The following is a 25,596-nucleotide window of genomic DNA, read 5'->3' as shown; positions in this document are numbered from 1 at the left end:
AAAATAAATGCACAAAAAATGTCTGTCAACGTTTTTTGCCCCCTTTCCCTTTCAACCCTTTTCCTTTAAACAAGATTTAACTTTTTTTTTTTTTTTTTTTTTTTTAACAATTTGGAAATAAAATTTCCACGACATCTGATCAGGGAGAAAATAAATAAATGCAGATTCTAGGCCCTTTCAAAAAAAAAAAAAAAAGGTTTGGCAGCTGATATGTCGGTTTAAACACAGGCTGCTCTGGAAGGGTCACATTTACTCTGCTGGCAGACCAGAGCACCACTTGGATGCTCATCAAGATCCAGTAAATCAGAAACAGATTGAAATGGAAAGAAAAATGCCCTCCGAGCATATCAAGGTCCATTTCAAAACATTAATAAAATCTCATAAAAAGATTGGTAGTTAGTGACTTAAAGTTTGGCTTACACAAGGTTGAGTTTTTGGACTTTACACATGGGAGGGAAAAAGAAAGAAAATCATGCTACTAAACACGGTTTTCAAACAAAATCGCTCCTCCAACACGTTTCAAACAATCATCTTTTTTTTTAAACCATGCATGCTTCATATTCTGTTATGTGGTGAGAAAAGTTATAAAATCATTTTCTGCCTACAGCAACAAAATGGGAGTTTATATTGCTAATTTGTGGTGTCATTTAATAAAAAAAACATCTAACAGATCTGTGGGTTTTCTTTCCATAAACTCAAAGTCTGTTGAAATCCTGCCACAGTTTAAGTCGCTTCTTAAATAAATTTGAGATTTTCATCCCATGCATTCATCAAAACAAAGATGTAAGTAGGTGTCGGTAAGGTAAATTATTTCAAAAGGTGGTTCATTTTTTTAAAAATTGGGCACATATGTATTGCGTACGACCAATGCAAACAGATTTTTAAGCACAGAAATGGCCAACCCAACGATTGGAAAGACTGCTGACTTGACAGTTTCCCAGTTTTAAACTCTTTACAAGAACGGTGAGCCACCCAAAAACAAAATACTAAAGAGGCCGACTTTCAGTGGAAGGAAAACTTGTGGTAGAAAAACGGTCTAAAAGAACAGAGATGATGTCAGCAGGAACAATGCAGCGAGCTAAAGAGGAAAAACGACCAGACTTGTTTTTTGTGTGGTCCCTGGTTCTCGTCTCTTAATCGGAGGCCAAAAGTGACCTAATCCAATAATCTAGTTAAGATTTTGAAATGGGTCAAGAGGTGTTCAACTTTAGGACCAGCGCTCTGCCTCATTTACACCCTCCTCTCCATCAGCACACCTGGATTGCATAATTCACGACTCTTGAGAAGTTCACTAAATGCCAAGTAGGTAATTCAGTCATTAGATACAGGTGTGCACTCAGAGACACATCCCTGCCCCCCCACCGCCAAAAAAAAAAAGTCATTGTATGTGCTCATTTTGTAATAAAACAAATAAAAAAACAACAAAATAATGACATGAAATTGTTTTAAAAAATGACCCGAATGTTTGAATTTCCAATTTGAGCAACTTGTGATTGATAATTAAATTTCACTGGTAAAAGTTTTAATTCCTGAATACAGTTTTCAATGACAGGCTTATTTATTGAAAAGCACCTGCACATTCAGTCATTTAATGGATTTTTTAAGGCAAACATCATTTTAGAAGAGTCGCATATCTGAATTCGGCGCATTATAAAACAATTAAAAGTAAAAAAAAAAAATAAAAAGCTTTAACTCTGTTGCTTCCCTGATTAGATGAAATTATGACTGTGTGGTTTGGTGTTAAGAAAGCATTTCTTTCTGCTCATGAATGCATGAGGACGGCAACTTCGGCCCAATCTGGCAGCATTTTTCTTCTTTTTGTTTAATGGCGGTTGGCAAGCAACTTAAAGGTGTGCATTACCGCCACCTACTGGTGTGGAGTGTGGATCAGAATGTAACTTATGTAACCTCCCCCCCAAAAGAGAAAATCTTATATCCTGTCAGTTTAGTTTTCTTAACCTGTTGGTCTCAGGTTGTCATTCACAATGACAGGGGTGTCAAACTCCAGTCCTCTGCTGTCCTGCAGTGTTTAGATGTGCCACAGGTAAAAAAAAACAGTGGAATGAAATGGCTTAATTACCTCCTCCCTGTGTAGATCGGTTCTCCTGAGCCTTGCTAATGACCTAATTATTCTTTTCAGGTGTGGTGCAGCAGAGGCACATCTAAAAGTTGCAGGACAGCGGCCCTTGAGGACTGGAGTTTGACACCCCTGTCACGAGAGGACCCAGATTTGGGTCCTCTCGTGACAGACAGGTTAAGATAGTTTATTAAATAACATAAATGTTCAGAAGTAGAAGAATACCCCAAAACATCTTAACTGTAACTTATTCTTTAGAAGTCGACATTCTAACTTCCGCCTGGCAGCATTTTCAGACATCTCAGACTGTTGAAAAGCGGTGCAGCCATATTGATTGGAGTTCCTTCCCCGCCCCCTCGTTAGTCACACCTGCACACAATATAAATTAATTCCACAGTCTGCATCCAAGTTCTGCAGGAGTTTCCTAATCACATGTTTATTTACATCAGGTGTGCTCAATCTCTCTATTAGGTAAAAAGAAAACAAAACAAAAAAAACCCAGCAGCTGATCGAATGTAAAATATTCCTCTGAATGGTTGTAAATAACCCGTTTGTGGATGTTGTGTTCCACACCAATGCGCTCCATTTCACGTTGTGGAATGGGTCTGGCCCATAAAACTGATCCCACGTATTTGTTTTAAAACCAACCGAATTGTAATAAATCGGCTTTAATACCAGAATATTCCTGCGGCATTTGGCGAGGAGTTTGAAATGTGACTTTTTGATTTACATTTATTAGGCTCTGAGCAAATAACAACTAAAAACTGCACATTTTCCTCCCGAATCGCACACGCACTTTGCAAATGGTCTCTTTATAATGACTCCTTTGTTTCTCTTTGCCATCACAAGTAACCAGTGTTTTTATGGTGAGCTTGCACACTGTGATTGTCAACTTTGGCACAACCTTCCCTTTTATTACAGGATGCGATTTAAAGTTGGCCGGGAGGAAAGCGTGGCGTCTTTCATTTCCCTTTCTGCTCGGCGGGAGACAGTCGCCATGGACTCATGAATGCCTGCAGTTCCCCACACCAGCCTTTGTGCGGATGGACGTTATTGTCCACCCGTAGATTGTTTCTAGGCACATTTCGTCCAGTAATTTACTTTGACTAATTTGAGGTGATTTCATTCATTAGGACTTAAGCGGCGCAGCAACTGTCAGAGCGGCCTCACCTGAAACAGAAAAAAAAAGGAAATCTAGAAAATGTACAAGTTGGTGTGCGGCCCAGTGTGACTTAAAGAAACGGATGTAAGCAGCGCTTCAGAACAGAAATTATCATATGAATAAGAATCGCCACACTGACTCACTCTGATTGGTCCAAACAAGGTCATTTCCCACAGTGCTGCTGGCCCCGGGGCCATTGTCAGCCTGTCAGAGGCATGCCTGGTGCCTCCTCTCCGCATTCTTCCGTGCGCGCTCCGGTCTGCGTGTCACAGCCGAGCCGCTCCATTCAGAGACGGGAATGACCGATCCGCTCCATCTCTCTGCTGGCGAATCACTTACAGACTTGTGTCCGTGGTACCTTCGTGGTTCCGCCTTAGCAGGAACGGACGAACTCTCGACTTGCAAAGCCAAGGTGTGTTCGGTGGCATGCCAACCCGTACGACCAGGAAGCACATGCAGGAGGAACAAATTAAGGCCGTAGAGGTATTACTCGCAAATCCAACCACATCAAGGCGTCCTGTGCGCTGACTCTCAAAGTGAAACATAATTTCAGTTCATTATGGTGAAGCGGAGTTAGCTGACCACAAATGACATGCAATGTCTATCCTGGTATGTGAGAACATGATGAGATTTGTTCTTCTTAGTGAGTTTCTGCTGGTTGCACCTCAAGTCAGGTGGTTTTAAATCAACACCACAAAGTTCTTTGTGAACTATTGATAAAAACTGATTGATGCTGCATTAGACATCCTGTCTCTTCCACTGGAAGTGTTTTTTTTTTTTTCCTGTAGTTGTGCTACTGTACAGATTTTTTTGTTTGTTTTTTGTGGCAAATCCACAGCAATTTCTAGCTGTGGATTTGCTACAGCTAGAAATTTTGTTTCACAAAGCGAAACAAAATCGAGGTCATGGTGAGGTTTGATATAGATTGCTTCCACGTTTACATTTTGTGCAACCCTTCACTGTTGCTTCTGGATACACACAATCTGAAATCCTTAAATTCATGTCATGATGAGCGTCTTTCTCCTTTGTCTGAGCAGCTGTGGCCGTCTACAGTGTGAGATAGCAATACCTGAAAAGTTAAACTGTCAAATAATCCCGTCTGTAGCGTGGAAGTGGCGATCTGTAACATCCTTCTAAGGCCAACAAGTAGAAAAAAATCTCCAAGTTTTATCTTTAAAACAAAGTCCACAATGTGTCACAGTCAAACCATCTTAATACAGTAACGAAAACCTCCTTTTCATCTTCACAGACGGAAGAAGTGTTTGAGTTGGACAGCGAGTTTTATCAAATTTGTGCCGTAATCCCTCTTGGCGACAGAGATAAGGATGAGGGATGGAGGACCTGAACTCTTCTGCTTGAATATGGGTGTGAAGATTTACAAATCAAAAGAGCCAAAAGGTTCACTTCCACATCCGCGTTGCAACAGTGGCAAAGTAGCATAATAACAGTGGCTGTAATCTTGAAGGAAGTTCATCAGCAGCAGTTCACACAGACAAACATCTGATATCATCTAGAGACTGACTGAGAATCTCAGTAAAGAGTACCATGCAGTGCAGCCTGTCAGTAGGAGGTTTGTGAATTCATTGAATTTACTACATTCGTCACTTTTCCGTTGTCAAAAATCTAACCTCATCATGTCCAGCTTTCATTGTTCCTACTTAAGCGACAACAACAGGGTTGGCAGCTGAAATGTGGGATGAATGCTTAAGATAAACTTGATTTGACCTTAAAAACATCAGAACTCGGTTCATTTAAGTGCTTGGCCACACTAATGGCTTCCAGACAGAATGATGAATGAAGTTTGGTTCACTGGCGGTCAAAAAAAAAAAAAAAAAAACACCACTTACTCTGATTAGATAACACTTATAGGGCAATGCACATGAAGTCCACATTTTATATTTACTCTTTAAGTTTCCCATCAATGACAGGCGAGTCATCTAGCTGTTCAGTATCAGTTAATAATCTTCTAAAATCTAACCAGCAGTTAGATTTTTATATATATATTATTTTTTTTTGGATAGATCTGATTTGACACCTGACAGAAAACTCACCAACACACACCAACATCTGGCGTTTTGCTTTCAGTGGGAATTCACTCCCACATCCACGCAGCGTCGATGCTAAACGCGACACATCCTCTCCATGTGTACTGCTTAGGTAATCCTAGGCTTTATTTTCCAGAAAGCTCCGCTCAGCACCACTACGATGAAACTTAAGGAGTCTTTAAGCTTAAACAAAACCGATGCACTTTGTTGGTGGAAAAGTGGAAATTTGAATCATGTTTATTTATAAGAACGAGGAATCTGGAGGCATTTTGTGCGCTCATTCCTCTGGCAGTGGGAGTGTTTATGTGGTACTTGTTTAAAAAATGTGAGAAATGTCAAACGCTTTCAAAGTCATTCTTATCTCACAAAATAAACAGTAAAACAGACTTTAATCTGTACTTCCAAATATGTGCTCTCTGCTATTCTAGGAGTTGTTGTGATTAAGTGTGATATTTTAAATACACAGGACATGTTAAACTGGTTTGGGCATTAAAATCTCTGGAAGCTCGCTGTTAGCGAATAACAGCTAGCATGGGGAAATCATGAAATCATCATAGCCACCATTAGACGCTATCCCACATGCCACCAGCTGGTTTGGGAACCATGAAAGGTAGGTACCATTTTCTGTCCAAACAATTGCAAACAAACATTTGTAGTTTCGTAAGCACTACTGGCAAAGTTAGTAATACTGCATCTAAATGGAAAAACTTGTGTAGATCTTTATTCATGTCCCAACGGGCTGTTAATGTTTACAGCAAGTCGCAATAAAAGCAGCAAAAATAACAACGGCTAATATTCAGTTGGAGGGCGTGGCGCTCCAACAAACGGAGGATAGAAACACAAAACTTTTTGATTAAAAAAAAAAAAAAAAGGTCCTGGTATGACTAAGAAGGTAAATAATAAATAAACCAATAAATATGTAATACTGGGGGAAAAAAACACACCATTTAACTCTGTGGTTTAAAAACATGAACCGATTCAACTGTTGGATTATAAAACTAACAACTCTTCCCCGTGACTTCATTCAGGAGTTTCCGTAAGCGTTCAGCACTGACTGGCCTTATCTATAGAGCCATCTGAAAAATAAACCTTTCAAACAGAGTCTTCCACTTCCCACATGTAGTTCACAAATGAAGCAACCTAAACTTCAGTTCGTCAAGAAAGGCTGACCGTGATTTAACGTGCTGAAGGGAGGAGGCATTGATTCCAGTTCATTCAGCCGGACAAAGTGTGGCTGAATGAACTGGACTCCGTGCCACTGAAGTTGCACTCTTTCTCCGGGGTCGTCCATTTAAAGGGTGCATGTGAATGAATTAGATGTCCTGAGTTTGTGTGCAGCCCTGTCTGCAGAGCTCCTCATGGCCTATCATTACCAGATGTCACTCTAAGGGTGGCTGCTTAAAATCCTAAACTCCAGCTCTCTGCCTCTTTTTCTTCCACTCCTGCCTTCCTTCCTACTTTCTTTCCTCTCTCTCCCCGTCTCCTTCCCACTCCCACAGCCCTTCTTTTTTTTTTTTTTTTTCCCCTATTCTCTCCTCTCCACTTCCAGCTGTTTTTGGCTCCGAACAGCAGGAGCGGAGGGGAAGTTCTCCACCAATTGTCTGGGTCCTGAGAGGAGCTTGTTGGTCGGATCCCACCCTCCTTCTGTCTCTCTCCTCTCCCCTCCTGTCCCGCTCGCTCTCTTCTCCCTCCTCGCCGCTCGTCTCTCCTCCCCCTGTTGTGAGAGAGCACACCTGCTTGATTTTGGCTGCACGCTCTCCGATTCAAACAACTCCACAGGCCCCGTCAGCCACTTCGTACTCTCATCCGCCCACTTGACAGGATTTTGGAAGTCAAGCTCATCTCGCCGGCTCCTACTCTTCTTGCCTGGCTTCCACTGAGAACAGGTAGGTTTTACTCTGTCTGTGGCTGGGAAAAATCTGCCTTTGATAAGATGACATCTTTAGGTTTTTTTTTTTTTTCTTTCAATGCAGTAGGTCATTCTCTCGAGATAGTTTGCGGGTGTTTTGTGAAAGGTCTCGAGATAAAGTGAGTTTGTTCATCTTTTACAAGCATTACATCGTTCCGTCCTCCCCTTTCGTCCGCTCTCGTGCTGTAATATTCCAGATATGTTGCCAAGTCCTGTTCTCACAGCACTCATGATTATGTGAGGGGACTCCTTAATCAGTTCAATCTGCATACAGGACAAAAAAGAGTCAAGAAAAGAGAAGTGGCTGCAGAATAAGGGGGTGTGGTACCCAACTTCGAATTCTTAAAGTATACACAGTTGAGGCCCGTATGATGTTTGGGGTTTTACAGAGTGAGCTTGTTGCTCTCTTTTGGAAAGTATTGGTTTTAAACTTGATTGATTCCAGGTTAACATCTGAGACGAAATATTGCTGGATCATCTTTTCCATTGGGGAATCATAAAGACGAATGCAGGGAAGGAGGGGAACAAAAAAAAAAAAACATCTGATTATTTTATACCATAACTGATCAAGGTTTTATACGGGAAGAAAAAAAAAAGAGTTTCCCCTCATTAGCCAATCTCTTATCTTTCTGCTAAGCAGTGCCTGTTTCTTCTCAGCAGGAACCTAAAAAAAAATTGCCCTGAAGGGTTGGGGTGTGGGGGCAACTTAAAAGTAAAACGCTTAAAAGAGGAAATGAAGAAAGGCTTTTTCTTTTCTTTTCTTTTCTTTTTTTTTTACCTGGCAACACACAAAGTGCCATTAATCCTGTAATGGTACAGCTTCTTCCATCAAAGAGACATCTGAAGGCTTCCCGGCAAGCCTCTGCACAACTCTCTGCTAACTCATTACATCTTTTCTCTGCGCAGAAAAGGGAAGAAACGAATGTGGTTGAGCTGTAGTGAATAAAGTGAAACTGAGAGGCAAACTGGAATCAAAAATGGCACTGTGAGTTAAATAAAAGCTACAGAAAGAAAGGGGAAAAAAAGGCAGGCACAAAGTACGAGAATGAACTCAAAGCAATGAGCAAATGGAAGTGCTGGATGAGGCAAGGCCCAGATTCTTGCACACACAGGCAGCATTTTTTTCCATCTGGACTTTATTTTTCCAGGTCAAGCAGAGCAAGAGAACAATTGGGATCAAATGGACAGTCGCCAGGAACTCTCTTTCTCCCTGCCCCAGTTTGCTCATTGGAACGGCAGAAAGTTCCACGTTTGAGCCTCTCTCCATGACCGGAGGGGTCAGGAAGGAAAAAGGGAAAACTTAAAAAGGGAGTAGCAGCGAGCACAGAATGGGAGGAAGAGATGCAAAGGGGAAGAAAAGGGAGGGAAGGCTGTTCCACGTCTGTGCGGAGCAGACTGATAATGAGGTTGAGGTATGATGGTCGGGTGACGGTTTTTCACACAAAACCCATAATGATCTTCCAGCTGAGGGAATCGCAGTGACTGCGAGGTTCACTGGCCGGGTGTTTTTGGGCCGAGAACATTGAAAGCAGCCATTAAAGATCCGCCTGATTTCCTGACATCCCAAGAAGCTTCTGGGAATGTTTGTTGGTCATCTCTATGCACATTTTCATAGGAAACTGCTATAAAAATGTGCAGGATTACGAACTGCTGTCATCGTTGAGACAATGGTTAAACTGGGTTGTCCGTACCTGAATTAAAGTCTGTCTACATGAATGATTTCCGCAGGGATTCACTTCATCTCTTCACACGGCTTCACAAAGCATTTTGAGAGTCACTCGGCTGTGAATTGGTTAAGCTGAGCTGGACAGAGCAGAAAATCCTCAAACGTTGGAGGAACATTTCAACACCGCTGACCTCTCACTCCTCAGACGACAGTGGAAATGATGTGTTTGGGCAACCACGTGGGAGGGGAACTCGCATTCATTTGCTGACAGACTTAAAGAGCCTCACGTTTTAAACGTCCTGTGGCCTAGTAAATACCTTACAGTGATAAATTGCCGACAGCCGCTCTGCAGACGCAAACCCAGGCCTTGGGGGAGTTGGAGGAAAGATGGAGGTGATGCACAAAGTTTAGGTATGTTTTGTGTGGGTTTTTTTTTTTTTTACTATCACTGTTAGATGTTTATGTTCACTCACTCTGCTTTTCTTAGTCTGAACATATCAAGTAAAGGCTCCAACAACATAGGAGAGAAAGTAGCACAGAAATAAAGGGTAATTACTTTCCTCTCTCATGCAAAGGTCTCCGTGCTTCCTATCTGGGAATCATTAGTAATGCTAGAGGGAAGAGTCAGGAGAGTGCGGAGGGAGGGAAAGCTGGGAGACACAAGAAAAATGAGAAGTAGAAGGGAGAGCAGACAAGGTGGCTGCCATCAGAGGAAATGTCACCCTCCACCCCTATTTCCTGACAGGTCATAAAACGAATGAATGATACGTTGCAGCCGACAGAGAGAGAGAGAGAATAGCAATTTGTTTATAACTGTGAAATGTTATTTGGACCAAGATAGTTTTACAGCTAGTTGTGTTATTCACCAATTTGTCCTCTGTTTACAAGCTTGATGAGCATTTAATGGTCTTTTGTCACTTTCGAAATAATCAACTGATTGGATGGCGTTCAGAGGCAATGGAGGAACATTTCCAGTAAATGAAAGAACCACTCCCAACATAGAACTGATCCTCCAAACCCGATTTTCTGGGGGGTTTTTGGGGTTTTTTTTTTTTTGGAGACGTATGATTCTTCCTTGGTTTGAAAGGCTTCTGGGGGGTTTTCATGCAGGAGAACAAAAAAAAAAATGATAAAACCCTGACTGAGCTGTTATGACCCATATCATATCCATACCATATCATTTGCTGAACCAACTCAACATGATGCTTTGGTGTGATATACCCACAAACAATGGCAACGGTTAAAAAACTTGGAATTCAGTTTGTAACTCACTTATGAAGGATGTTTATTTTTGACAGCAGCAGGTATTTTGTCATAATGACAGTCGACATGAAGCTCCAACATGGATTAGCTAGACTGAAAACTCTAATACTGTCTTGGCAATATGGATTTTTCATTTGTCAACATATATTTGACTCACATTTTGGTCCTGTTGAGTGTGTTTTCATTGGCTGCAACATCTGGCACTGGCATGGTGCCATATTTCAGTGCCACTCCATTTGGTAATGTGCAAACAAAACCTCCAGGAAAACCTTTTTCTTCATCTTGAACATCATAAAAGTTGAAGAAGATCGTTTCAGATAACCCCTGCTCAGCTTTCACTGGACACTGACAGAAAACACAGCCTCTCTTTCAGTTTGAACCACATGGTCTGCAGTGAAAAACGTCTAATCTGTTGGAAGAACTCTATATTCAACAAATAGATCAAATAAAATGACTACTATATGGTTTTAGTAGCTGTAAGTAGGACTATAGGCCACACTCTTTTTATGGTAGCTGTTACATTTGCAGCTCTCAAACATAAAATATCTCAGTGCACCACACACAGGTATTTGGACATCCTTAAAAAAGAAAATCTCCGAATGGGTGAATATACTGTGAAAAAGTGATTTGGAACAACTTTAAAAAATATATATTAAAAAGCAGAAGAATCTAGTCAAACTAGTGACTAGTCAAACTAGTCACTAGTCTAGAGCCAGTTGCAGATGAGCAACACCTGGCACTCTTTAAATTAGAGGAAAATGGTCATTTTTCTTTTACGGTTTTCCCCCATTAGTGGTGAGTGGATGTTTAGATGCCATCTCCTTCTTAAAAATGACACACAGACAGGGAAAAATAAAAACTAAAATTGTACTTTAAGTCTGCATGCACAGCTGTATTTTTTATATCAGAAACTCTTAGAGAGGTTTTCTGAGGTGTGAAAACTTGAAGAACCGCTGCTCCAGCATTTTGTTTCGACATTGCTTGAGTCTGAGCACACTAGTCCACCCTTTGCCAGGATTTTATGTGTCTGTGTGCATAAACAGGGAGGAAAGAGGAAAGTTTTGGCCATCTTCCCAGTTCAGTGGACGTGTGTGACTCGAATGGTAATGAAGAAACTCTTGCCTGGGCTACAGCAGGTCATCTCAAGCATTGTCTCCATACATTCATCCCAACTTAATCCAGCTGGGAAAGCTCGGAAAGCCATGGATTTAAGCTATGTTTGGAATCTTAATCTTTTGAATGGACTTTTTTTTTCCTCATGAAATCGAGGTTTTATTTTCTAAACTTGTGCATCATCAATCCGTTTGTTGTTTTCCACCGATTCAGGACTGGGTCGTAGATGTAACGCGTCAACCTCTCTCCGTAGTGATATTCCACGGTCCATTCTGGATTTTTCCAGGGAATTTCTGGGCCACAAGGGATATAAAGTCCTTATGTGTTCTGGGTCTGCTCCTGGACTTCCTCCAAGTGGACTTTGGAAAACTCTCAAAGCGAGGTGCCCAAAAAGCTTCTTGATCAGATGCCTGAACTGCCTCATTTAAAGCCCAACAATGTGGAAGTACAGTTCCTCGACCCTGACCCGGATGACTTTGCTCCCGGTTCTACCTCATGATCCAAGTGTTGCATTTTGGCTCATATCTTTCATTCTGAAAAGATGGGAAATTGCACCAAACAGCTTTATCAGAGAAATCCTTAGGACCCGACCTTTTTGAAGCTGAGATTCCACATTGTGGTTAGACTTTTCAAAAACAATCTTTAAAAAAAAGAAAACAAATAAACAACAACAGAAAAAGACATTTTCTTGCCTATTTGCAGAATTGTTTGCAGAAAATCTTTGACAGCTTGATGACAAGACAGATGGAAGAACATTTGAAATGCAGCACCAATAAACATGTTTGTATGCATCCGTTTATGTGGCCAACGGTCAAAGCAAGGAGCTATGGTCCATTAATACAGCAGTTAAATTCATGTTACTCTCAGAGCACTGGTGCTTTTATCAAGTAGAATTGGAACAGAGCGTCTCTCCTCACACAACAGCCCAGATGTTAGTATTTTATGATTTTAATAGATGACGAGACTGACATGGCTGCTTCAGTCAGCACAGTTTTATGCAACACTGAAAGTCCAATCAGTTTAACAAAACTGGTAGAAACGAGGCTTATTTCTGCACAAGATTTGTGCCTGGTACCAATCAGGCAACTCAGATAAAATATCCAGTAAAAGAATCTACGAGCGCCGTTTGACCTGGGGATGCAATAAACATCTCGAGATCGCGATCCACTGCTCCCAAGTCTCCTGACAAAGTTTTGGTTGGACTGAACCGTCAGCTTTTTCAAACGCTTGAAACGCGAACATCGCCAAGCTTAGTCAGCCTGTCAGACATTTGAATTAATCCTCCTCCTGGATCTGGTTTGTGCTCAGACTGGAGCCGGAGGATGCGACGTTTCCAACTGCTTGGAAAACTTTCCCCCGAAGCAAAAAACACCGAACACACATAATTCCAGATTCAGACCGAACGTGTAAAAGACGTCTCAACACATCACGCGCACAGAGCGGGAGACAAAACACTCGGATGGATGAGATTTCAATCCTCAACGTACTGGAGCCGCGCAGTTTGATAAAGTACTGGCTTTTGTGGACAGAGACTATAATTACGACTGGGTCAGAGCGTCGCTCTCAGCTCTCATTCCTTGACCTGACGTAACCCTAACCTGCACTTACGATGGTCAGCTATTTCCATCTCACACAGACATCAAACACTGTGACTTAAACTGTGAAGAGTTTAAGTCACACCTCTTGTTGGTTTCTGTCGCTCCGCTGAACATTTTTCTCTCCGTTTGACCTCAACTGTTACATATGAAAAGTCCACGTTGCCAGAAGTACTGGGACGCCTGCCGTTAAACGCTTTTGAATTTTATCGCTTCTTCTTGCCGCTTGGGCTCTTGTGTACAGTTGGCACACTGTTTGTAGATAAAGCCCTTAAAGCCAAGCACATTTGGCCTTTGCACGTCGGAAAACCCTCCGATGCGGTTGAATTTAAACAATTGTGGGCCAGAATTCCTCCACAGTGATGTAAGAAAACTCATTAACAGGTATAATAAACTCTTAATGGGAGCCACTGCTGCCAAGAGTGGTACAGGTAATGATTAGGCACATTTACGGCTTTATCGAACAGAGCCAGTTGTGTAGCTTGTTCCTTGGATAAATTAAATCATTTGAAAACTAATTTTTTGTTTTGCTCAGGTTAAGTTTATGTTACGAAAATTTGCCCTACTGCGTTTTAATGTGGCACAAAGCAAAAAACAGAAGGAGGAAGACACGTTTTCACAGCAAAGTGTATTATACTTAGGCTATGTTGCAAAATGATAAAAAAAATAAACATAAGATTTATCAAGATAGGACACAGTCGAAAGATTAAAAAAAAAATTAAAGGCACAGCCCGCCATCTTTACGGATCATTTAAACGGGCTGAGAGTTGCTTTTAGGCCGGGGCCAAATGCTGGTCTTGGGCAGGTTTTCCCGTCCCGATCATGATGTTTGGGTCAAGGTCCGCTGGAGCTGCGGCTTAAACCAGCCCTTCAATTATTGTGGCACCGAGTTGGATGGAACGGCTTTTGGCTTCTTACCAGCATTTTCTTTTCCTTTTTTTTTTTTTTTTTTAAAAATGCGATTCTCTGCTGTGTACAAAAAACCAAATAAGAGAGGGAGAATCGACTGTAAGTGGGTGTGTGTGTGTCTGTGGAAAAAGGTCGGGAAGTTTGTGCGGATGTCTGGCGTGTGTCTCGATTTCGAGACGACGTCCGCCTGTGTCATCTAAGTCGTGTTGAAACCTAGAAATAGACGAGGAAGCGTGACGCTCCCACTGATCTCTGCTTCCACAGTAGATAGAAACTCCCTGATGCTGTTGACACACACTACTAATATAAAACGCTTGGCAGACGATCAATCTCTGTGATTTATTACGTTCAAGCAGGAGAAGACGTGGAACAGTGGTCTGCAGTTGCAGCTATGCAATTTCCTGCAACGCAACCCCTGTGTATTTCTGTAAAAGTTAATGCAGATGTGGCAGTAGCCAGTGGCGCACTTATCAACTTCAGGAGGAGACTGGTTAGTTATAAATGTACAAAAAGTGAGCAAAGAAAACGGAAAATTTATAGATTTGGGGATTTTTTTTATTCATTCATTTATTTATTTATCTTTAGTCAGATGAGTTCAGTCATTGTTTAACCACTTTTGGTGGTGTCAAAGTGTGATGCTTAGTCTAGAAAAAAGGAATAGATAAACAGTTTATGGAGGGAGAATGAAGGGAAATCCCTAGAGTGCATCATCAGTTAGGGATAACTACTTTTATGGATTTTTCCACTTCATAGGAAAATGTTAAACAGTCAGAAAAGCACTCAAACCATCAGAAAGCACCAAAGGTCAGCAATAATTAAGAGATAAATGGATCACTGACAGAAATTGCCAACTAAAACAGTCAAACTAAAAGTCGACAAATTATTTTCTTTGTTTAAAATATTGACCATTTTCCACTTAGAGGATTCCGCAAAACCGTTACATGTTGGAAGTCTTTCATTCACAGCTGCATGTATGTTATTTCTCCTTTCAGGTGCTTTGCTTTTTACAACCATATATTTACTTATTTAATAAAATAGGAGTCATGCTAGAGAGGCTGCCAAATACTAAATACTGCCAAATCTAAAGGTATGCCAGGGTTTTAGACACTTTTGTCATTGTATTCCTACTTTAACAATGCATTGCTGCCAATATCTCATCTGTTGCTGCACACTGCTGGAAAAGCTGGCTGAGAGAAGACTGCTACACTTTGCTCTCTCTTAAAATAAAGGCAAATTTGACTCTCTTTTTTTCGGAATCATTTCCAATTACAAAAAAAAAAAAAAAATCCCAAAACACAAAAAGTCATGGAGTGGACACCAAAAGAGCCCCAAACATCACTCAGTACACTAATACTGTTTTTAAGCCATGAACTTGTAAAGAAGCTGACTGCAGGCTAGCTAGCCAAGCAAACAATATATCACAACTAATTTCAAATTGTTGAGCAATAAAGAGCAGGATGACAACTGGAATTTTTGCAAGTTTTTCCACTGATATAAAGCAATAAAAGATGAATGTTACAGTTAACATAGTTATAAAACTAATTGTCAATGTTATTTTTTAGCATAACAATTGTTTTCTTTTATAAAATAATATTTTTTTAAGATTCTTTGCTGAATTACGCAAAGCCATAAAATGGTTTCTCAGTGTTTTTATCCAATGAGAATGTAATGCTGCCTAATGAAGAATTTTTCTCTTTTTTTACATAAAGTAACTGTAAAGTAAAATGGAAATATTCAGGAGCATTTACCTCAAAACGTAGCTTTTTTTTATTTTTTTATTTTTTTTGGTACATTGTTGAACGATGCATATGAACCCAAACACTGCCATTCGTACTGCCTCCAAATGCCTTTCATGCAATCAGGAGCAGCATCACAACCAGCACATTCCACCTGTTTTCATGCATCTATAATGCAATCAGCTTGGGTGTGAATAAATCCCAGATTCAAGTTCTGACTCTTGAGGCAAATCAAACGAAGCAAAACCTTTTGTCCTCCACCAAAAACTGAACATTTGTACATCAAAAGCTTAATTGCAATTATTATGTTTTTGGTTTTTTTTGTCTGAGTAAAGCAGAACCATTTGAAGACCAGATATTGTTTTGTCGCTAATCACTTCCTACGCGTCTTCTGCAGGCTCTCTGCGAGCAGCACCATGCGGACCGCCTGCCTCTCCCTGCTTCTGGTCACCGCCTGCTGGGCTCTGCCCTTCCGTCAAACCGGCTTCCTAGACTTCATGATGGAGGACGACGCCGGGTCAGGTGCTGATCCCATCAGGACCAAGCCCGCTGCCGACCCCGTAGGACCGAAGTGCCCATTCAGATGCCAGTGTCACCTGCGTGTGATCCAGTGCTCTGACCTTGGTAAAGCAGCAACACACGCCCACAGATCTAGACCGTCCTGACCGTCAAATGTAGAAATTTGTCTGAATTAATAACTTTGCCTAAGCTTTTTATTAAGTATTCTAATGCCTAAACATAAAACATAGCAAATGGAAACACCAATAAATGCCTGAGATACATTAAGAAGTAAAAACACCTCGTGAAGTTTTTTTTTTTCCTTTGGAATCGAACCAAAATCAAGCTTATAATCAAATAAGAGTTTCTGCCTCAGTATTTTTGCAGGGACACGTTTATGATGACCACAACAAAGTCGTGTAACGACTTTCAGTTGGCACAGTTTCTGCAGCGCAAACTTGTAATTTCAAAGCGTCGCCGTCAAAACAGCTCAGCTTAATTCATGTAATCCAACGAAATTAACATTCACTAAGCACTCCTCCAGCGTCATTATAGGAACTCATTTGTTAGATTATCAGCCCTACGTGTTGACGGATTACGCCACCTTTGGGATTCCAAGGTGGAAAAAAAAAAGAAGAAACGCAGTGAAGTCACATCAAGTGCCTCCACGTCCATTTTCTCTTTGCAGTCTTCCGTTTGATTCTTTGGCCCGGATTGCAGAGCACTGCGCCCGGTTTATGGTACCAGGCCCTGAGGTCAGACGGGCAGCTGCAGTAGTTTTACTGAAATCGAAGCTAGCTGAGTTACAGCGAAGCTTTAAAAGCAGCACACCCACCCGCCCAAACCCGGCTCGGTCATTCGAGGGGCGTATTGTGTTACACGTTACTGCAAAGTCCTCCAGAGAACATGAGGCCATGTGTTGATATGTTAATCGCTCACAGATGCTCAGAGTCTTGCTTCACTTCCTGTAACAAATGCATGATCTGCTCTTTCTGGGAAATTAGCTTTCTTAAACACTGAGGAAGATTAAAGCTTTCTCCCGACTTTGGAAAGTCCTGTGCAACCCCTAAAACAATCCAGGATGTGTTTCTCAGCGAAATGCTTACTTTACAATTACTTGGTCACCTCTTTTTACTTATGCGCAATCCAAACAGTTTTTTCAGTCATCGTGCTTGGCGTTTGGAGCTTATCTGCGATGTTTGCTTAATCTGATGTATGGAGTATGCAGCAGTTTGAGTCATCCCTGCAGACACTGTCTAAGGAATAGCACTTATTACATAAAAAGGGAAAGACAGGCAGTAGGATTAGATTTTTTTTTTTGTTGTTGTGATGTTTGGAAAGAGAGAGGCATGTTCTTGAAGAGAACAGATTGGGAGGAAGGGAGGCGGACCCGCTGGGGATTCTATGAGAATAAAATAAAACAGCAGCAGACAGACAGGAGACGTTCTAGATTCAGAGGACCAATCAGAGTGTAAATTAGAGGGCAACTTTATTTACTTCAGAAGAGTGTGAAATGTGTCAAATGTTAACGATGAAGACACTTTAAGTGAATAACGGTCATTTCCGTTTGCCTTTGTACCCCCAAAGATGTCGCCCTTTTTCTGCATCCTTCACTGCTGTCACCGAACCCCCATTTGCTTCCCAGACCTGCTGGCATACACGCACACACACACACACACGCACACACTCCACGGCTCAAACATGAGCAGGAATAAACATCAGTGTTCAAACTCATACAAGCCACACTGAGGGCTCCGCTCACCGTTTGCGATTAATTCTGGCGAAGAAACGATCAAAATCGAAAATGGAAACGTTCAAACTGTCGGCTGACCGCTGCCGAGAAGAAAGAGCTTCCAGAAATCGACAATATGAGGATGTTTCTGGTCTTTCAAGACATTTTCGATGCGGCCAAAACAAAAGCCAAACAACATTTCAACTTACCAAATTCTCATAGAAGCAAAACTGTCATTAAAATGAGATGCCTGCAAGTTGCAGGAAGGGAAACGATATTTGCCACTTACTTCACGCTTCTTTCAATCAAACATCAAATTTCAATACATTTTGCTGTTGAAATTTAGTTTTCTGTCCAAGCTGACCTGGTCCGGTGGGAGAAAGTAACCGCTTCCTAAATCAAAACCTGCTCTTCCTTCTGCAGCTCTTTTAGTGGAACCGAGCTGGACAGTTTTCACACCTCAACCTTTTAAGATGTCTTTTGTGGATGGCGTATTCTCCCACTTTCTGTTTTTATTGCTGTATAAATTTAACTAAGCAAGCTTTAGATGTTGTCCCGGTGTCTTTTGTGACTTTCTGGGTCAGTTGGAATAGTTTTGGTCAGTTAGCCACTCCTGGGCAGGTTCAACACGTTCCCGAGGTTTCAATAGCCGTCGCTGTTACCTGCATCCCAAAGTCTTAGAAATTACTTTCTAACCTTCCCTTTACTGATATATAAGTACTTGTTGCTATTTTTGTTATTTAGATTGAGTCATGATGTCTTACTTTTTGAGATTGTTCAGCTTTTTGTCATCAGGTTATTCTCTATTTAGGTGATTTTTTTTGGTTTAAATCATCATTTGTTGTAAAGAAAAACATTCAAAACTGAAAGTGTTTGATGATGATTAACCCATGTTGCCCAGTCACTGATCAATCTACTGGAAATTCAACCTTTGAGAAAAATGTGCTCGATATTCAGATTTTTGTTGTGCTTTCAGAGCGCATAGTTGGCGTATAGTTATATAATGTGTAGTATACACTATTTAATGTTATGTAATTGTTAATAAATACCTAGAAAGCATGTTTTCGTGTCTTATAAGTCAGCCAAAAATAATGTGCAGTATAGCGATCGATTTATTTCAGCGTATTTCTCAGGTTTCGTTGATGCTATGCAGAAGGATGAGCCAGTCTGACTTTTCTCAAAGTAAATGAGGCAGCGACCGCAAACAGCTGTGATGGTTTCTGGATCATTCACCGTGCAGTTGGAAAAGTTGACAGAGGGGGAAAAAAAAAAAAAAGCAACTTGCAAGAATTGATGTTTGTCTGCAGTCATCACAAGTTTTTGGGGCCAAAAGTTAGGCAGACCAGAAACTCAAGGAGAGACATTCTTTGTTAAACAGTTTATTAAATGTCTCTTGGTTTTAAATAAAAACCCTCCACTTTGAGTTGTTGTGTGTGCACCGAGACATATCTCCTGTCCACTTCGCCAGACTACAGGACTTTGAAAACAGATGGGATTTTCTGGAACCGAATGCCAAGTAAAACAGTTTTGTGACTTTGCTTTCCAGGTATGCAGCTGCTTATTTACTCCAAAGGAAATTTGTTTTAGGGTCGATTTCCACCATATGTGCCTCCGAGCACAAAAATAGTTATTTAGTCGCCCTGGAAAAGCCACCGTTTTGAAAACGTTAAGGACTATAAAGCAACATCCCGGGGATTTTTTTTATTTTTTTTCCTTTCATTGAGATAAATATTCATGTGAGAATAAACAGCAGTTGAAAGCAGTCAACCATCTCTTTAGAGTTTAAATATTTGTACAGCGCCGTTCGTACACAGGGCAATTAAAAGTTACACACAAGATTTTTTAAAAAAAAGTTTCAGAAACATCTCAGGTTTTCAGGGAGTTGGATCTGAAACTAAAACTTCCTCCTCAGGGAAAATCCCAAATGAGATTAATAAAGTTTTCTATAATTTTAAGGCGGTTTGGTTTTGGACTTTCTCACATTCTCCATAGGATTTTACCTCGATTAACTTTGATTTTTCTTTGGTAAAATCTGTTTAGCTTTATGCTAATCTAGCGCCGTCTGTTAGCGGACGTGGGCAGCACTTTACCTGTCGTCTCTCTTGTGAATTTCACCGTCAGGCCTGAAGGAAGTTCCTGCTGACATTCCTGACGATGCCACTTTGCTGGACCTGCAGAACAACAAGATCACCGAGATCAAAGAGAGCGACTTCAAGCACCTAAAAGGATTACACGTAAGTATCGTCAACATGTGTTTGTTCTTTTTCGTGTCTAAATAATTGGCGTTATTCCCAGTAGTATTAAGATTTTTTTAGGAGCTCTGCATGAGCAGGTATCAGCTTACAACAGGAGGAGATAGAGCGTTTTCTGAAAAGCAAGTAAAAACCCCGATTTTTTTTTTTTTTTTTCCCCAGGTGCAAATAAATGACTTATTCTGCGGTCTGGTGGTGTTACACTTTCTAACTCTTGCTCCTGCCATATTTATTGTAAATTCCTCAGTCTGAGAGCAGAAGCTGCTCCACTTAAGGATGTTTCTTTTCCATTAACCAGAAAGTCCCAGACACCTACACTACATCCTCTCTCTTTGCCAGGAGAAAAGCTGTAGGCATAACTCTTATGTCCAAAAAAAGAAATATCACTGAGTACAGTCTGGAATATTTTTAGAATTTTACGAGAACGTGTTGAAGAGTCTTTCAACGTAACCCCAGCGATATAATTTTCTTGTTTAATCCACTCTGGAGGCCAAACTTCTGTGGAAGTCCTGTGGTTTTATTCTCCACTTAATGCCCGTTTCTGATTTCACTGGTATTTTTTTTCCATGTAGGCTCTCATCCTGGTGAACAACAAGATCACCACCATCCACCCTAAAGCCTTCAGCCCTCTGACCAAGCTGCAGCGGCTCTACCTGTCCAAGAACATGCTGAAGGAGATGCCGGCCAACATGCCCAAGAGCCTGCAGGAGCTCCGCATCCACGAGAATGAGATCACCAAGATCAAAAAGGCCTCCTTCCAGGGCATGTCCCAGGTCATCGTGATGGGTATGAGACGGGAGGAGAAATATTTGAAATCCACCTAACTTGGAACAGACATCGAAGTATTGTTTGATTTTCTTGCAAATCTTCAACCATGTTGGAGTTTTCTGCGCTCCGGAATAGTCGAAAAATTCCTGGAAGAGGCAAACTTCCATAACCTCGTTATTTTTTTTGTATTTTTTTTTATTTTATTTTCAGAACTTGGGTCCAACCCTCTGAAGAGTGCAGGAGTTGAAGCCGGCGCCTTCGCTGACCTGAAGAGGGTCTCCTACATCCGAATTGCAGACACCAACATCACAGAGATTCCTAAAGGCAAGGACTCGTTTTCCGGAGAAGAATTAGAGTCGAATGCATTGAGGTTAACGATTGGATTGATGATTGCAGCTGCAAATGTTGTCTGTGGATCATCTTTTCTATCTTGCTTGTGATCAGATCTCAATTAGCCAGATTATATGCTGATAAACACTAAATCTGCAGGGACTGTTGCACTTTTCTTCTCATTTGAACAAAATTAACCTGTCAAGATATTTCTGGATGTGAAAAAGATGACTGACACAGAAGACTTGGTAGAAATAATTGTTCAGTTTGTTCAGTGAAAAAGTCATATTTTAACTCAGTTTTGAGAATGACGTGTTTTAAGCGAGTTTATTATTGTCTAGTAATAAGAGTAGGTTCTGATCTGAACCAGAAACCTGCATATTTTCATCATGAGCATTACAAGCTTTACCAGAAACTTTAAAATAAACTCAGTTCAGAAAAAGTCAAGCGGATTAAAAACTAGTTCATTTGTGTTGTTGTGAACTGATGACATCTGCAGTCAGGCACCGATGCTCTAAAAGGGCCCACAAGTCGAAGATTTTTGTTTTTTAAATGTAGAATAATCATTTTGAACTTGTGTCTAAAACCATCTGCTAACAACTGAATTCGTCTGTCATGCGTCAGTGGGCTGAGCCTGTCTTGCACGTCGGAACGACACATTTCATCTTTGCTTCGGTACTTAAAGTTTAATTCAGCTGAGAAGAGTTACAACGCCAGTCCTGAGCCGAGGAACACAAATATGTGCGGCTCAGCTTCTCTTTCAGCGCTTGGCGATGCGCTCGCAGTTGATTTATTCGCCGTAGCGTCACAAATTAACATAAAGTATTTTCCAAGAGTTTTGAATTAATTTCTTCTGCTGAAAACCGCAAAAATGACGAGCCAGTGGAAATTTAGCTGTTTACCCTCGGAAAAGAGTCTGCGAAAGGGGGGGATTCGATTTGGTAACCCGGAAAAAGACGCTTTGATGAGCGAGTTGAAATTATTTCGTGGTGTTCCTCAGCTCCGCCTTGATGGTAATCCTGTCTCATTTGGGTTTGCAGGTCTGCCTAGCTCTCTGTCTGAGCTTCACTTGGACGCAAACAAGATCACCAAGGTGACATCCAGCGCCCTGAAAGGCCTGAAGAATCTGGCCAAGTAATAAAAATGATACTTCTCTTCCCAGCCTTGCTGTAAACCAGCATTGATGCCAACAGTAAACATTTTCAGAAGCGTAAACGCTCGCAGCTTTGTTTGCCTCTAAACAAGCAAAGCTGAAAGATGATTGAAAGCAGCATGTGTAAAGTGAAAAACCTTTACGCTCGTTTCCCTGCAGTGGCTTTATCTTCCTTTATTGGCTAAAAAACTTTTACAGCATCGCTCCGTTGTTTCAAATCCTGGAGGTTTGTGCTCTTTCGCATTCGGTTCTTCCAGACGTGACTCATTCCTGCGCTTATTTTTCTTGCAGGCTCGGCCTGAGCTACAATGAGATCAGCACTGTGGAAAACGGCAGCCTGGCTAACGTGCCACATCTGAGAGAGCTGCACCTGGATAACAACGCTCTGACCAGCGTTCCTCCTGGCCTGCCTGACCATAAATACGTCCAGGTACACAATGGCTCCAGAGTCTCGAATGCCAGCATGTTACTAATCCAGGCGTCACCGCGCTCCGAGGAGTTTATTTGCACTCAAGAAACTATTAGATATTAGATTCTTTTTATATATATATATATATATATATATTTGGAAACTGAGCTGGTTTACTTGTCAGGTGCCTTCTGATACACAGCAGATGTCCAAGTTAATTTTCCGATAGATTTCTGGCCACACCGTGATGCAACAAACCACTATACTTCCAGCTGCATGATTCACATGGAGCCTCTGTTTTTATGAGGTTCTTTCCCACTAATGTTGTTTTTGGTTAATGCTAAACACGCCTTCTGTTCTGGTTTCCAAATGAGACGAACGAAGATTCATTTGGCCAGAGCTGCTTCTCCCAAAGTCCTGGTTTTTGCCTACGTGCTCTCTGGCAAACTTTACCCTGGATTTGCGTTTTTCTTACGGGCCCTGAAAGCGACATTCTCTGATTATCTAAGCATGCACTTTTATTAAAGCTGGAATTACTTTGATGGCATTTCATGATTTTTAGAGACGTGCGTTAGCGTCTTGCAGTCTGCATTCAGGGTGGACCTGCTTGGACGGCCAAACCTGGACATGGCCACAGAGTTCATGAACTTCTTCATAAGAAGACTTTGTTCTTTAAAGTCAAAGGGTTTATCGCTTTATATTCCTCACCAGACTTCAATAAGCTGTGATGTCAGCTTATCGAAAGCCTCCGCCAGCTCTTTTGAAATCGACGTGTTTACTCTTAACTCAACACACCAAAGTAAATGTCTGAGGCTTAAGCAGGGCAAAGCTCCAACCTACAAGGGGTGTTACATCACAGGGAGTTTGAAGAAGCACGAATAAATCCTCACAATTAAGACTAGCATAACTCAAAATGTTTACATCAGTAGGAGGAAATGCAATATTACCGGATAATTAATGACTATTCACACTTTGTTGTTTAGCTTGTTGCTTGTTGTTCTAGTGAAAATCCTAAATGTTTCTGATCAAAACTATCCAAGGCAGGAATATAGTAAATCTTTTCTCACTGCAGTGCATCGTATTTATGTTGAATGTGCCAATCGATGTGTGATTGATGCACCGCACCCAAGTGCAGAGTTTAATCCCACAGTTGATTTGGTAACACTTGGATCTTTATCTTAGATGCATAAATATATTTATGTAAATTTGGAGTTTTACTCATACTGACAGCCTAGTGATGCATGGGCAGCATATGTGAAGGATTCTGAATGTTTGACTTATCTGAGCAATTCATCGAGAGACATATCATCATTTTTATTTACCTTTTCTTCAGAAACCTAAATTACAGCTGTGCCCGTCTCATTTACTAACCACATGTTGTAATTATTTCAATCCCGTCTCCAGGTGGTCTACCTCCACGCCAACAAGATTGGCGCTGTGGGAACGGAGGACTTCTGCCCCCCTGGCTTCAACACCAAGAAGGCCATGTACTCGGGTATCAGCCTGTTCAGCAACCCGGTACCCTACTGGGAAGTCCAGCCAATCACCTTCCGCTGCGTCTTCGACCGCTCCGCCATTCAGCTCGGAAACTACAGGAAGAAGTAGAGCCGAGCTCCGCCGCGAGCAAGAATGTGTTTATAGATGAGAGCGTGAACGTTTTGCAAGTGTGTGTTAGACCATAACCCCACAACACTGACTCCCACCACTTCTCCTTTCCACCACTGCCAGCGTGCAAATTATGACGTATTAATCGACACTCTGCTTTCCAGCGCTCTAGCAGACATTGGACCTTTAAGCACAACATTCCTCTCTCAATATTTAGCTTCAAGGGTTTGTGGAGCGGTTATACGCACGGCTCATAGTAAACACTCGCACATCTCGGTGGGACTCACACACAACATATCATTCGTGGAACTAGTTAAGCGATTCATTTCTTTGTTTTTACGTTTGTGTTGTTTTTTTTTTGTTTTGTTTGCATACGTGTTTTAGCGCATTAATTTGCATACGCTCATTAATTCAGCGGATCGACACAGAGACGAACCCAGACCAAAAAGACGCCTCGCTCAGGCGGAGCGACGTCACAAATCCCACTCAGTTCAACTTTGTCTTCCTCCATTACCAATACAGCTGGCCTGCAGAGCAGGCCGCAAGAGCAACCTGTGTTTTAAACGACCAATAACAGCTGATTTATTATTATTATTATTATTATTATTATTATTATTTTGGTATGTACTAGCTAATGCCTGTGTAACATGAACAGCTTCCAGAGTGTAACGTCAACAAACTGCACAGAACCCAGCTCTCCATTTGTATTGTATTTACTTAAAAATAGAGATAAAAGCAACCGTGTCCTGTTCCACATTGTGATTTCTTTTGCTTTACAGCCGTGTAGTTTCTACGTGTTCTTCATCATACTCCGCCCGCCGTCTCTCTCGCCAGCGCTCTCCTCGACACGAGTGGAAAATGCCTTCAGAAAGTTAGAATAAACGACATACGTCTTGAACAGATGATGTCACTTCCAAAGATTATATGCATGCTCTTCGTTTTTACCTTTCGACTTGAACCAAGTGCTTTTTGAAGTCATTTGTTAATGCGCCTATGTGTTTCCCTTTTCCTTTTTTTTTTTTTTCTTTTTCCTACTTGTCCTTTCTCTCTTCAACCGTCATGAAAAGTTTGGAGGGTGCGTCCAAAGCGCCCGTGTTGGTGTGAATGTTGTATGTATAGACGCTGTATATAAATGTTGTATAAAAACCTCTCAATGCTTAAAGGCACAAGGCACTTACCTTAGCTCAGACTTAATATATCAGCAGGAAAGGTGTTTCTCTTTTTTTTCTCCCCGGGGCGCGGGCTCCAGCTAAGGTGTCCTAAACAAAATAAAAGTACTAATAAAAAAGTAGCATTTCTGTTCATGTTTGAAATTTTCTGAATTTTCGACAGTGTAAATGTGGGAATTGGCTGAAAAACAAAATGACTAGCAAG

The 25,596-nt window shown here is 41.2% G+C and overlaps 1 protein-coding gene across 1 annotated transcript; it reads left to right on the top strand.

Moving 5' to 3' along the window:
* The first annotated feature begins 6,840 nt into the window (after positions 1-6,840).
* dcn (decorin) lies at positions 6,841-24,514 on the top strand. The gene is made up of 8 exons (XM_015055906.1): positions 6,841-7,170; positions 15,873-16,099; positions 19,827-19,939; positions 20,530-20,743; positions 20,936-21,049; positions 22,096-22,189; positions 22,500-22,638; positions 24,022-24,514. The coding sequence occupies exons 2-8, from the start codon at positions 15,892-15,894 to the stop codon at positions 24,220-24,222; spliced, it is 1,083 nt and encodes a 360-aa protein (XP_014911392.1). The 5' UTR covers positions 6,841-7,170; positions 15,873-15,891; the 3' UTR covers positions 24,223-24,514.
* Positions 24,515-25,596: the final 1,082 nt, after the last annotated feature.

Source organism: Poecilia latipinna, unplaced genomic scaffold (assembly GCF_001443285.1).
Source record: "Poecilia latipinna isolate Pla-1442-1.1 unplaced genomic scaffold, P_latipinna-1.0 Scaffold1341, whole genome shotgun sequence".
NCBI classification, from domain to species: Eukaryota; Metazoa; Chordata; class Actinopteri; order Cyprinodontiformes; family Poeciliidae; genus Poecilia; species Poecilia latipinna.
Note: the sequence above shows the minus strand (reverse complement) of the source record. Positions and strands in the feature narration are given on the sequence as shown.

What these genes read in the sequence shown, in the direction of transcription:
- dcn (XM_015055906.1), top strand. Translation starts at nt 15,892, where the DNA reads ATGCGGACCGCCTGCCTCTCCCTGCTTCTGGTCACCGCCTGCTGGGCT. An exon ending in GTCCCAGGTCATCGTGATGG is followed by an intron (nt 20,744 to 20,935) that starts GTATGAGACGGG and finishes TTTTATTTTCAG; the next exon opens with AACTTGGGTCCAACCCTCTG. An exon ending in GGCCTGAAGAATCTGGCCAA is followed by an intron (nt 22,190 to 22,499) that starts GTAATAAAAATG and finishes TTTTTCTTGCAG; the next exon opens with GCTCGGCCTGAGCTACAATG.